Source organism: Misgurnus anguillicaudatus, unplaced genomic scaffold (assembly GCF_027580225.2).
Source record: "Misgurnus anguillicaudatus unplaced genomic scaffold, ASM2758022v2 HiC_scaffold_31, whole genome shotgun sequence".
NCBI lineage: Eukaryota > Metazoa > Chordata > Actinopteri > Cypriniformes > Cobitidae > Misgurnus > Misgurnus anguillicaudatus.
The window spans coordinates 2,856,968-2,871,109 of record NW_027395281.1 but is presented as its reverse complement, the minus strand read 5'-3'; the positions used below and the strand labels follow the sequence as shown (position 1 = coordinate 2,871,109).

The window sequence follows — 14,142 nt, the reverse complement described above, 5'->3', positions numbered from 1 at the left end:
ATTGTAAAAAGCGCTGTAATTATGCTCTTACATATACGTGCATAAAATTGGAGGAATATAATTAAATGTGTCATATAAAAGTGTTTACAATTTAAAATAAATATTATTTTAAATACTGATTAGATTGTGGTCCCTAACTGTCTAGCAATGTGTGTTTATATGTAAACTAAAACAAACGTTTGTCTTTATAAAAGTTTGCATTTCATAAAGTTTATTGAGTAGGCTCGCATGATTTTCGGTTGGGGGGCTTTAGAAAAGAGCCAAGCTCCCCTTTTGCACCTGCACTCACTCTTGTATTAAACAATGATTTATATGATTGTAAAGTAAGATAAAGTTTATGGGGCAATTTCCCATAAAGGAATTAGACTAGTCCTAGACTAAAATAAATGTAAGAGCTGTCCAAACTGAAAACAACTTGCAATGCCATATTTTAAAATACACCAGTGCCCTTTGTTTTGCTTCAAAATGCACACAAGTAATGTATTTAGTAAGGCATGTTTGTTAAAACTAGTTATTTTTCTTAATTAAACTAAGGCCTAGTCCTGTCTTAAACTAATTCCTGTAACCGCCCCTATAATCTTTAAATATAATTTCTTGACGTTTTTTTATGTGCCCCTCTGGTAAAACACTGGCCCCTCCTTGGCCCCCCTAGTGAAATTTGTCTAGAACCGCCACTGACCCAATTTACCCAATTGGTAGCAGCGATGCGCTTTTATGCTGGTTGGTAAACGTCAAAAGTTGTCAAAAAATTATAACCACTATGCTTTATAAAAAATAAATAAACTCTACAATGTCCACTTTCCTAAAGAGTTTAACTCCAACCCTGAACAAACCTGTCTATAACTTTCTGACACAAGACACTAAGATTAAAAGAATCTGATGTAAAAACCAAGGGTGCCAAGTCAAAGCTTTTTCTGCCCCCTTGTGGCTTGCTGCAGTATATTCCTGCCTAACCACGCCCTCTCCATGTAAACAAATGGAACTTAAAGAGTACCTAAACAACTGGTCAGAGACTGACTCCTTCCACTGGCCATATTTAAAAATGCAAGAAAAGTGGGCATAGTGGGAGATAGAGGGGACGAACTGAGCTTGTACCAAGTGTGTGGTGAGATCGTAACAAGGGCGTGGTGAGCTTGAACCTGCATACGTAGGATCGTATCGCTTACATCACGCGGTACCGCAACATCCAATAGGAAAATTCAACTGCAGTAGCCACCGTTCAACCTGAAGAGGGCAGCACTCAGACGTTTTTACACAATATATTGTGGCATTGAAACTCTTTATACCCAAATGTCAAAAAAGTTACTCAAATCTATCAACAACACTAATAAAGCACCATTCATACAGATCTTTAACAAAAAAAGTTGGTTATTGTACACTTTAAATAAATTTCCCCAGACGATGGTTTTAGTTATTTAGTCAATTGTGAGATATTGTCTACAGCCATCAGGCCCGGAGTGGGAAATCGGGAGAACCGGGAGGATTCCCGGTGGGCCGCTTCACTTTTGGGCCGGTCGAGTTTTTTTTTTTTTACATTTGTCACGTTAGTGAGTCTATCTTCTCTTAAATGACACTTCACACGTTTCACATTGACACTGCAGCGCGCAGCCTCTGCATGGGTTGTACCATGTGAAGGAGTTTTCCCCGCCCCTCCCATAGAGTTGGTTCGGTCCATAGCACGTCTTTTCCTAAACTTTTCTCCGGTAGACTGGGACGGTCCTACTGTAACAATACGGGTCTGAGAGGAGGAGGGCATAAAAAACAGGTTGAAGAAAAAAGCCATTGTAGGAGGATGCTGCCAAATGTGCCAAACTTACAGATTTATTTTCAAGAGGACAAACAAAACAGGTAACTTAAAGAGAAATAAGCCTAGTAATGGTTAGCATTAGCAACTTAATTATTCGGCTAATACCGTTTTCAAACTATTTACAAGCCAACTTTTTTTTGTTAAAATATTAGCCTTTTGTGTATACATGAATTCATAGACTTTACAAATATTATGCAAGCAGTTTCTGAGCAGCAGATAAGCCAGTTCCCCGCTAAAAACGAGGAGGCAATGAGTAAACAATATGAATTAAAGTTATTTAACCCTCAGGTTGTGTTCAGAACCATATAACACTTTTTGTGTTCCCAGTCAAAAATGAGCAGCCTAAAAAAAGCTTATAAATCACTTTTTATGCTATATATTTACCCAATATTGGATTTAATATTTTTTGTCAAACTGTTTTCTTTTTTAATTAGGACTGGGTTTTATATTTATATTTGCATCTGATTAATCATAGGCCTCATAGCATTAGCAATGCTAATAATTTATCAACCTTTCCTTGTGGAATAGACTCTAAACAGGGCTGGGTTATTTTTTACCCATAATGGGTAAATATTGGACAGAACACGCTGCTGGGTTAAAATTGACCCAATGCTGGGTTGTTTTAACCCAACTGTTGGGTTATTATAATCCATGGTTGCATAACAACAACCCAACATTGGGTTATTGTCACACCCCGGGGGCGGACCCAACTATGCTAAGGGTCACACCCCTCTCAACTCTTCCACCTCGAGGAGTTTCCCAAGACCACCCCAATGACCAGACAGACGAGTATACTATAATTAAAATAAACTTTATTAAATATTTAAAAGGGAAAGGGGGAAAGGGGAAAGGGCTTATGAGTCTTCTCTTTGCCTCCAGGGCCACTTGGAATGAGAACTGGGGACAGGGGCTCCTTTGGGGCTCTGACCCAACAATCCGTGGCGCGCTCCGCTTCTCCTGGAGGCAGAATCAAACAAAAGTCAGACAGAGGTAAAGTACTTCGTTGCCAAACGCTGTTCGTTCACCCAGGACCTTCGGCAGAACAGGTAAGTGATGATGTACACAGGTCAAGTTCACTCCACAGGTTACGCTACTCACGGTGCTGAGGGCTCTTCGTTCACACAGAACTTCACTTGTACAGGTAGGTAATTGCTATAAGCACAGAACAGTTTTACTTCACAGGTTATGTTACTCACAGCACTGGGGATCTTCGCTCACACAGAGCTTCACTTGCACAGGTAGGTAATTGCTATAAGCACAGAACAGTTTTACTTCACAGGTTACGTTACTCACAGCACTGGGGATCTCCGCTCGCACAGAGCTTCACTTGTACAGGTAGGTTATTGCTATAAGCACAGAACAGGTTTACTTCACAGGTTACGTTACTCACGGCACTGGGGATCTTCGCTCACACAGAGCTTCACTTGCACAGGTAGGTAATTGCTATAAGCACAGAACAGTTTTACATCACAGGTTATGTTACTCACAGCACTGGGGATCTTCATACACACAGAGCTTCACTGGCACAGGTAGGTAATTGCTATAAGCACAGAACAGGTTTACTTCACAGGTTACGTTACTCACAGCACTGGGGATCTTCGCTCGCACAGAGCTTCACTTGTACAGGTAGGTAATTGCTATAAGCACAGAACAGTTTTACTTCACAGGTTACGTTACTCACAGCACTGGGGATCTTCGCTCGCACAGAGCTTCACTTGTACAGGTAGGTAATTGCTATAAGCACAGAACAGTTTTACTTCACAGGTTATGTTACTCACAGCACTGGGGATCTTTGCTCACACAGAGCTTCACTTGCACAGGTAGGTAATTGCTATAAGCACAGAACAGTTTTACTTCACAGGTTATGTTACTCACGGTGCTGAGGGCTCTTCATGCACACAGAGCTTTACTTGCAAACAGTGGATTTTCGCTACAGTGTTGGTGCACCGTGTTCCTTCGCCCATCCACTCCGGCTGTCCGGGCGTCGTAGGGACTAGTGGGTCCGATGACACGGAGCCGAACGCTTCCCAAACTCCCCCTCCTTCTTCCACGACCGGGGTCACGAGTTGGGGCGAACTTTCGTCGGGGCTCCGCTCACCACAAGCTTCTGTTGGAGAGGTCAGTACACACACCGCTGCAACCCACAGTCCGCACGGTACACTCTTGGTAATACTCACTGGGTTTCACCACTGTCTGCTCTATGGATGAACGAAGCTCTCGTGGATACACCCCGGGCACAGGGCTCAATTTTCTCGCTCTCCTTAGGACCCAGGCCACAACGGATGTCGTCGTCTCGCGACTCGTCTGAGGCTAGGCAGTTTGAACGCTACAAGCACAGCATACACACAGCAAGTAAAGCGTAAACACCATCAATCAGTGAAACTCACCCACAGCACTCTTATACAACTTCACGTGGTTTTTAGATCGCCCTTGCCACCTGGCTACGACGACCTCGAGAGGATGGTTGGGCGATAGCTGGACCGCCAATGAGAGTGAGATGTGTGTTATTCACAGGCCCGGCGTGTTGGTTATCACTCCTCTGGCTCACCTGCGCTTCCTTTTTCCCACAGGGCCACTGTTCTACTGGTGAACGGTGCTTCCTACCAAGTGCTTCGTCCGTGCTTCCGGTCAACCCGCGGCTCGCCCACGCTTTCCTCTCCAGTGGGGCCAGGGACCTCAAAAACACAAAGGAACACACCAAAACAACTCTTCGTACAAGTATTGCACAGATAAGTACCACAGCTGTTACTCACACTTTGTTGTCAACAACTGGTATTAGCTACACTCTTGATGGCTCTGTGTCCGCTCTTTCTCTGATGAAACCCCTCGATATTCCTTCGTCAACTGACTGTCCCTTTCTCTCTCTTCCCCAGGAGCACGATCCAACCAGCGTGGTCCGTCTGCAAAGCAGCAACACAGCGTATACAAAGTACACCACAAGCACCACCGTTTGATGTCTTCAAAGGTCTTTTTATCCACTGACTCTTCTCCTCGTCAGCCTACCAGCAACCGCTGTGTGAATTATTCCCACCTGAACGTGATCAGGCTTAATTTTGGTTTCGGGGAAACCCCGGAAATTCCGGTTTTCTAAGTGAAGCGTCCGGGTGGAACCATCGACGGGCGGAACCCGTCTTCCACACTTTTGGTTCCGCCCTCACAAACCGTCACCTGTGACATTATTTTTAACCCAGCATTTGTTCTGTCCAATATTTACCCATTATGGGTAAAAAAATAACCCAGAGTGTAGAGGAATATTTTTGTTAACTTCTCATCTTAAGTGAAATATTATTTAACTTTTACCTTATTTGTTGAACCATGATATTAATAAAAACTATAGTAAGAGCTGAACTGTTGCTTTATTTATCCAATTTGAAAAAAGTGCTAATTTGGAATAACACTATGGAAAAAGTGGGCCGGTCTTGGGCCTGAAACTCCCGGGCTGAAAAGTGGCCCCACTCCGGCCCTGACAGCCATTATTGAGAGATTTTGGCTTCATTTTACAGTGGAAGTCTATGAAGACCCATCGTCCATCTTAGTTTTACAGTATATGGTTACAACAATATGGATGTAAAGGGTATTTGGCAAAAGACACCCGCGATCACAGCAAGGTATCTGAGTTAATAACAGTATAAATAAAATGTGCTTTAGATATCCCACATAATTTTTCCATTCGGTTATGGCAGTGAATACACAGTAAGCATTCACCATTTAAAGTGTTTTACCTATGATACAAAATGTAACATCTGCCACAACTACACAGCATCCACTACAGTATATTCATCACAAATGTATGTTAAAGTATATAAAGTATAGTTTATATGACTCATACGTGTAGACAGATAACGCAGCTTTACGATCTCTCTTGTATTACTTTATTGTCATACACCAAGTTGAACACACCCATTACTGAGTAATCTTGATGATCTGGTTTAGTTTTTTTATTTCTTCAGAACTCCAGAGAAAAGTAGTTCCCAGATCAGAGCTGATAATCTTATGAACGAACACAGCTGATGGGATCTGTTTATAACCTCCTCTGAATCTTCTTTTAATATTTTCTTATTGGAATCAACAGCAAGATGAAGAAGACTTTCACAATCATTATTTTATTTCTTGTGTGTGGTGAGTGTTTCGTTTTAAAATTAATGCTTTCACTTTCACACTATTTGGAAACAGCAGAAACATTTACTGATCTTATATGTTACATTTATATTATCCAAGACAACTTATACATTAAATTCAAATGTGTATGTACAGCACTTTTTTACAATGTTGCATTGTTTCCAAGCAGCTTTTACCAGAAACTTGTAATATATAGTACATAAGGAATAACTGACAATGGGCCATTTAATAATTCTGTATGGTACTGGAATGCGGTCAACTGACCTGTAACATAGGTGTGCATTGACTGATACCAGATAAAAACAGCCCCTGAGAAATAATTAATTAAAACTTTGCATATTCACAAAAAGTTTTTACCTATGCTACTATGACACTCAGAGATTTAAATGATAAATTAGACTAAAGGGAGACTTTAAGAACTATAAACCATATACAAAGTTAAGTTTACCAAGTACATTTTAAAGTAGAATTAGTTGGATTATGTTTGATCTGTAGCAAATGTTTAATCTTTGAATTTGTGTATTTTAGGAGGTGTGTTTGGTGATGATGTGAAGTCAGTGTCAGTGATGGCTGGAGATTCTGTCGCACTACAAACTAATCTCACTGAGCTACAGGAGGATGATGTGATCTGGTGGAGGTTTGGAGAAAGCGAATCTAAAAGTCTTTTAGCTGAAATTGTAAAACATAAGATCTGGTATGCACGTGGGAGATTCAGAGACAAATTGCAGATATCGGATATTTGGACTGGAGATCTCATTATAAAGAACATGAAGATTAAATACTCTGGACTCTATGAAGCAGAGATCAACATTAACACTGGAACAGTATACAAGAGATTTCATGTTACTGTCAAAGGTGAGTGTAAATATGTTTTGCTTTACAAATAAATTTTGATTTAAGCTTCTTAATCTGTCTGTGTTACTGTTTCTTATAGAGTCTCCCCCTGTTATAAATGCTGGACCAAGTGAATTGGCATCTTTTACAGTGACGGAGGGTGAATCTGTTGTTTTACCTTGTAATGTTCAAACACAGAGAGATGATCTGATACTGTGGAGATTTGGAGATGAAAGTGCTCTCATAGCTGAAGTTGATATGGAAGATAATAAGATATCAGTATATGATGGTGCTGATGGGAGATTCAAAGATAAACTGATGCTAAATTATCAAACTGGAGATCTCACCATCACTGACAGCAAACCTAAACACAGTGGAGTTTATCAACTAAAGATCAGCAGCAACAAACAAACCTTATACAAGTCATTCAGTGTTATTGTCAGGGGTGAGTATCTGAAATCTCTCATAGTAAAGATGTTTAAATAATACAGATCATATCATGAAGATTGGAATTTTATTTAAAATCTTACTTTAAGGGTTTAAAGTGAGACAATTAAACAACTAAAACATTGTTATACTCTTTTGCAAATTATCGCAGGAACACATAATGATTATTTCTCTATATCTTTACAGAATCAAGTCTATCGTCAGGTGTTATAGCAGGATTCTTTGTTTTCTTCCTCCTGGTTATTGCTGCTGTTATTGCTGCTGGTTTGATTTTGTATCGTAGCAGAGTCTCTGAACAGAGAGTCCAACGTAAGTTTAATATCCAGATAACACAGCAATAAGAAGCAAATATATTTATTGTATTAAAGTAAGACTGTCCTCCAGAAATAACAACCTAATAGTTTGTGTGTGTAAGCAGCTTATTACAATGTAAAGTTGCAGTTAAGGAATAAGTGCCCTCTAGCGGCCAGCAGTTTTACAACATGGTTACATTTTAATGTAGTTTGACTTATGTGTCAGATCAGTTTTCTGATTCGGATCTCCCAATCTCTTTGATCAATATGAACAAATCTTTTCAAGTCTTTTTGTTAATTTGAACAGGATTACGTGTTATTTTACAAATTCCCCCAGAATGACCACTTGGTCAATGGTGACATTTCTAACAAGAGATAGTTGATAGTCCTCGTGTACAATTTGTGCTTCTGTCACATGATTTAAAAGAAATTATTTGTTCACCTCCCGTCTTTGGGTATGAGTCAAGTTATAGTTTCAAGGGAAGTGTGGTCACGTTACAAAAAAATGAATGACTCAGACCCGAAGACTCGAGAGATAAACTTATAATTTATTTTTCCGGTAAATATAAGCCATAGCCCATTGGATTGTCACTTTGAAAGGAACAATCGACTTGTGAAGACTTGAGAGGTGAACTAATCCGTTTTCTTTCTGACAAAGAACCAATAGCACATGTGTAGTCAACACAAACTGAATGAATCACTCTTTGAGATAACTCGTTACTGCCGAGTAATATTAAAGATTCTTTCGAGATGAAAAATTTTCCATGAACGACCTATCACTAGTATGTTCTCTGTTTGTCTGATAGATGAAGACTGTGTCAGGGAGGGAAATTCTGCCACATTGAAAACTGGGATTACTGGAAATCACATAGATCATAAAATAATTTGGAAGTTTGGGGCCAATGGCCCCATCATCGCTCAGAACCATAGAAAGACCAATGATGTAACATATGTTGATGATGAGAGATTCAAAAACAAACTTCAACTGGATAGTGAGACTGGAGATCTCACCATCAATGATATCACAATAAAGACCTCTGGAGATTATCACCTGGAGATCACCAGAAGAGCCAGAATCACCCAATCTAAGAGGTTCAGAGTTGTTGTCCGAGGTGAGAAGATCAAATATTTTAAATTCTCCAAAATTATACCAATAATATTTAGAAGATCAAAATGTGTAGTTGTTATCATTTAGTGTAAGAAGTTATGTTGATGTCAATTGAAGATGTGTGCACCTGTTAAATATTTGACTCAGATGTTCATCTGCACATCTCTTCATGTGTCAATATTTCTTTATTTTTATAAAGTGGACCCACTAAAGGTCCCAGAAGGAGACTCTGTCAAACTACAGACAGGCATTCCTGAACTACAGGATGATGATCAGATACAGTGGAGATTTAATGCCAAAGATCCCATTATAGCTGCAATAAATAGAAAGAGCGATGATGAGATCTCAATAAACTGTGATGATGATGCGATATTCAAAAACAGACTGACGTTGGACCATCAGACTGGATCTCTCACCATCACAAACATTAAACACTCAGACTCTGGAGTTTATGAACTACAGATTAAGAACAAAAATACAACTTCATATAAGAAATTCAATGTTCTCGTCTGTTGTAAGTATAGCTTAAATAAAAAAATAAAAAATAATGATAATGTGATAAACGTGAAGTTTACAAATGCACTGTGTTTTCTAATGCAGTCAATACACTAAAATGCACAGTGGGTGATTCTGTTACTTTAAAAACTGGTATCTGTGAGCTGAAGGAAGACCATCAGATACTGTGGACATGTGGAGATAAAAACACTCGTATAGCTAAAATCAACAGAGCCAGCGGTCAGACGTCTGTATATGATGGTAATGATGAAAGATTCATAGACAGACTGAGTCTTAATAAACTGAATGGAGATCTGACCATCACAAACATCAGTAGAGGGCATTCAGATGTTTATAAACTCCAGATCAACAGCAAATCAGAGAGCATGTGCAAAAGTTTCATTCTTATCACAAAGGGTGAGTCATTCAATTCAATTCAATTCAATTCAATTTTATTTATATAGCGCTTTTCACAATTGGTGATTGTTTCAAAGCAGCTTTACATTAATAGAAGCAGTGGAAAGCACAGAAAAACGACAGATAGCACAACATAATACACGATAGCACAAGCAGCTAAATTTGATGCGGCTATGAATCAACATTATAAGCGTGCGTATTGCTAATATAACGTAAAGAAGAGGGTGCTAAGTTAAGCCCAAGAGGGCTGCCTCCCCGGGTTGAAAAACCCCCTAGGAGAAAAAAAACCCCAGGCTCAGCCGGGGAAGTAAAAGTCATGTGAATCTAAAGTGGCTAAAGTGCTTTTGAAATGAAATTTTCACCAGATGTTGGTAACAATCCATTTAATCCACATATTTAAAGAAATCAAACCATAGATGTCCATAAATTAACTTTCTTTTCGAGCGAACTCAACGCTGCATCATGAAATTAAACTTTGGGAATGCCATCAGCGTTTGTGCATGTTAATAATTATTTTTCTTCTTTAAGCTTATTGGCAGCTCATATTTTTAAAAGAGCATTACCATTATCAGAGACCCTATAACCTTATTTTCTAGACCATTCAAAGCTTTTAAATGTTGCTGCATATTTCAGCACCTCCATCTATGGCCCAAGTCCATCTGAATAATTTATGAAACTAGTCTGTCTTATAGGGGACGAGAGATGAAAGGGTCAGAATTACACCTGACAGATTCAGGCATGCAAATAGTTTCTCGATATATGAGGCATCTTGAAGCTTTCATTAACAACAAAGGCTTTTGTACAAAGTATTCAATACTTTGCAGTAAGTGTGTTCAATACTTTATCCCTGTGTCATTTTACATGATTACACATAATTTAATTTATGCACATGATTTAGTTTCTTTGAATATGTGCATTGCATTGGTTGTTACCAACATCTGGTGAAAATTTAATGTTAATAATACGTTTAATAAAGCAATGGTGACATGTTCAATTCTTATTTTAGCCGCTGTATGACTGTAATTAAACCAGTTGAGCTGAAAATTATCTTCATTAATGTTTATGTTTGTCTGTATTTTTGTATGTTGCTGTGATTAAACAAAATTAAGAAAAACTGGAGTCAGTGATGGAGGGAGAATCTCTCACACTACACACTGATCTTACTGACATACAGGGTGATGAAGTGATGATACTGTGGATGTTTGGACCTAAAGACAGTCTCATAGCTAAAGCTAAGAAGATGAAGATGATGCTTTATGATGGTGCTGATGGGAGATTCAAAGACAAACTAGAGCTGGATCAGACTGGATCTCTTACCATCAAAAACATTAACAGTAAACACACAGGACTTTATAAACTACAGATCATCAGCAAAAGAGAGACCAACTATAAGAAATACAGAGTTTCTGTTTGTGGTGAGATGTTTAAATATTTCACAAAAATTAACATCACAAACTAGCACTAAACAAAGTTTAGTTTTGCACATAGCAGGTTTTTAGTTTATTGCTTTAAATTGTCTTTCAGATTTTTCTTCTGTACATTTTAAATTAATGCATGCAGGTGTTTTAGTGCAGGAGAGTGGAATTCAATGCAGTTCATGAAAAGTTAGAAGTTAGAAGTGATTTGTCTCCATTAATCACAAATGTGGATTTTTTTGTGTGATAGTGTAATAATATTGTCTGGGTGGCTTGTCAGATAAAATCAAATTTTTTAGTATTGTAAAATGAATGATTCTGTTCATTATTGCGAAATGCAGGTGTAATATCAACATTGTGGTTTTTATCTGGTTTTCTCACAGGTAATCAAGAAAGAGATGGGACTGGAGATCTTACAGGGGTTGCATCAGAGGAGATTCCTTTACTTCCCATACAAACCCCACAAAAACAGTAAAATAAAAACTGATAAGAACTTTAAATGTTTGTTAATAAAGGTCTAAGCTCTTATATTATTGATGTTGATTTGTTGTAAATGATAGTCACCATTCACAAGACCAGTGTTTTTGTACATGAACCCTGTTCAGAACATTTTATTGTATTTCTCTCCACAGTACTGACAATGCATGTCAAATACATGTGTTTCTGTGGAGAATTAAGTTATTCAAGGGTTGACTTAAAGTCATTCATGAATTTTGTGTTGTAATACCATTTTAACACCAAAAGTAATATAAAGAAATTAAAAAATAAATATATTTAGAGATGGAGATGTTGGACACAGCAATTGATATTACAAATGAAATCAAATTAAAATTAAGTTTGAACTTTGTATAACTTGGAAACTAAAGACTACTAATCGCAACTTGATTTGTCTGCTACTCCAACTAAAGGTTCTACGTTAATACAACTTAACCTGTTTAGTTTCACCCTGTGTAAAAACTAAAATGATTTAATCCAATGGGTTTCCTCACAAATCTCTACTAATATCAACTTATTTGGATTAAGATTGTACCAGCCAAACTCTGTATTTCACTGAAATATTTAGGGGTTGTACAGACCAAAACTTTTAAATGCGGCTGAAAATGCCTGGACAACGCCGAATGCCAGCTGTTTTTCAGCTGAGTGCCAGCTTTCTTCAGCTAAGCGCTTTGGTAGCTCTGATACGTCAGCTGTGAGACGGTTGGTTGTTGTGATACTTGTCCCGCCCCTCCTCCACTGTGATTGGACGGCCGCGTGAGAACTGACATTGACGAGCGGAGCTTTCATCCAAAGTTAAATATTTTTAAACTCTCGGTGCTCAGCGCTGAGGTCGCCGGATGCTCGACATTGGAACAGTCCTTCGACAGATGTAGATGACTTAGCATCCTCGAAATACTGGCTACCGAGGATCTTTCCTTGACATTGAGAAACAGCTTTTGTACTGTGCATCTTGAATGTGTTAGCATTTAGCCTAGCCCCATTCATTTCTTAGGATCCAAACAGGGATTAATTTAGAAGCCACCAAACACTTCCATGTTTTCCCTATTTAAAGACTGTTACATCAGTAGTTTCACGAGTAAGTATGGTGGCACAAAATAAAACAAGGATATAAAACATGAAACTATATTGTATGGGGGAAGATGACTTAGTTTGCAGCACTTGGACCTCGAGCGCAGTAATAATGACGGAAGTTTGAGCGAGAGGAGTAGTCATGATGTTACCGAAGTCGAAGTACCGAATAAACTGAAAGTGCTCTTCTGATGACCAAAAGATGATTTAACTTTTCACTTTACAGTACACTTAAAAAATGATTCATTGAATTTAATCAATTTTTTTAACGTAAGTGGTTGCAATCAATTTATTTAAGCTACATTTAAACAAAAATGATTAGTAAAGCAAAATAAAATATAAAACTTTTGTTTAAATGTAGCTTAAATAAATTGATTGCAACCACTTACCTTAAAAAAATGTATTAAATTCAATGAATCATTTTTTTTCAGTGTAAATTACACATTTTCACTTAAACTGTAAAAATGTAAAGTTGGATCAACTTAAAAAATTACTTCAATTGGTAAAACCTAAAATATCTTTAAGTGGAAAACACTTTAAATAAAAAATAAGTTGAAATAACTCAAACATTTTGAGTGTTACCAATTGAAGTATTTTTCTAAGTTGATCCAACGTTTCACCTTTTACACTGTAATGTATTTATTTTGATACTCTGCTATTACAAAGAGCTTTACAGTATGTCATACACCATAAACACGCCCACTCCTGAAGAATCTTGATAATCTGGTTTAGTTGTTTTTTGAATATCTGCAGAACTTTAGAGAAAGTAAATCCCCGGGCTAGAGTTGATAATGATATAAATACAGCTGATGAGATCTGTTCTCAATCTCCTCTGAATATTTTAATTTAATCTGCTCTTATTGGAATAAACAGCAGGATGAAGACTTTCACAATCATTATTTTATTTCTTGTGTGTGGTGAGTGTTTCATTTTAACATTATTACTTTCACTTTCACAATTTGGAAACAGTAAACATTTACTAATCTTATACATTGGGGAAAACACATTTTATAGAATTCAATGGGTACCGTCAACTTACCATCATTTATCAAAATATATTTGTATGTGTTCATTAGAAAAAAGAAATAAATACAAGTTTAGAACAACAATAGGATGAGAAAACTATGACATAATTTTCATTTTTGGGTGAACTATCGCTTTAAATATGTAGCACACAGTACATATAGGGTAATATACATGGCATTATTGCGAGTTTTATTATCCTCATAGAAAGATTGTACTAAAATAAAATTGTACTGAGACGATGGGACATTTAATCAAATATTATCTTGTCTGTGAAAACCCATTTAAAGTTGCTTGTTTGCCCGATTCTATATAATGTAAAGAACATTCTGTGAAAATATCATCTTAATATCTTAAATATTGACTAAGATCATGTCAAAGATTGAAATCAAACATTTAACCTTAAGAACAATAAACATTATACAAAATTAAGTATACCAGGTAAATGGCATAAAGCAGGAATAATGAAGCTAAAGAGTAGTGAATGGCCTCAAAGAGGGTTTTAAAAATTATCAACAAAGTAAAAAAATGGAAAGTTAGATATTTCTTGAAGATTGTGGTGAACTCATTCCACCAGTGAGGAACAGATCTAACATAAATGTTGTTTATGCTAGATCT

The 14,142-nt window shown here is 37.5% G+C and overlaps 1 protein-coding gene across 1 annotated transcript; it reads left to right on the top strand.

The window, feature by feature from the left end:
• The first annotated feature begins 5,768 nt into the window (after positions 1-5,768).
• LOC141362965 (uncharacterized) lies at positions 5,769-12,554 on the top strand. The gene is made up of 9 exons (XM_073865288.1): positions 5,769-5,926; positions 6,455-6,781; positions 6,861-7,205; positions 7,394-7,516; positions 8,307-8,612; positions 8,808-9,122; positions 9,209-9,520; positions 10,630-10,935; positions 11,319-12,554. The coding sequence occupies exons 1-9, from the start codon at positions 5,884-5,886 to the stop codon at positions 11,408-11,410; spliced, it is 2,169 nt and encodes a 722-aa protein (XP_073721389.1). The 5' UTR covers positions 5,769-5,883; the 3' UTR covers positions 11,411-12,554.
• Positions 12,555-14,142: the final 1,588 nt, after the last annotated feature.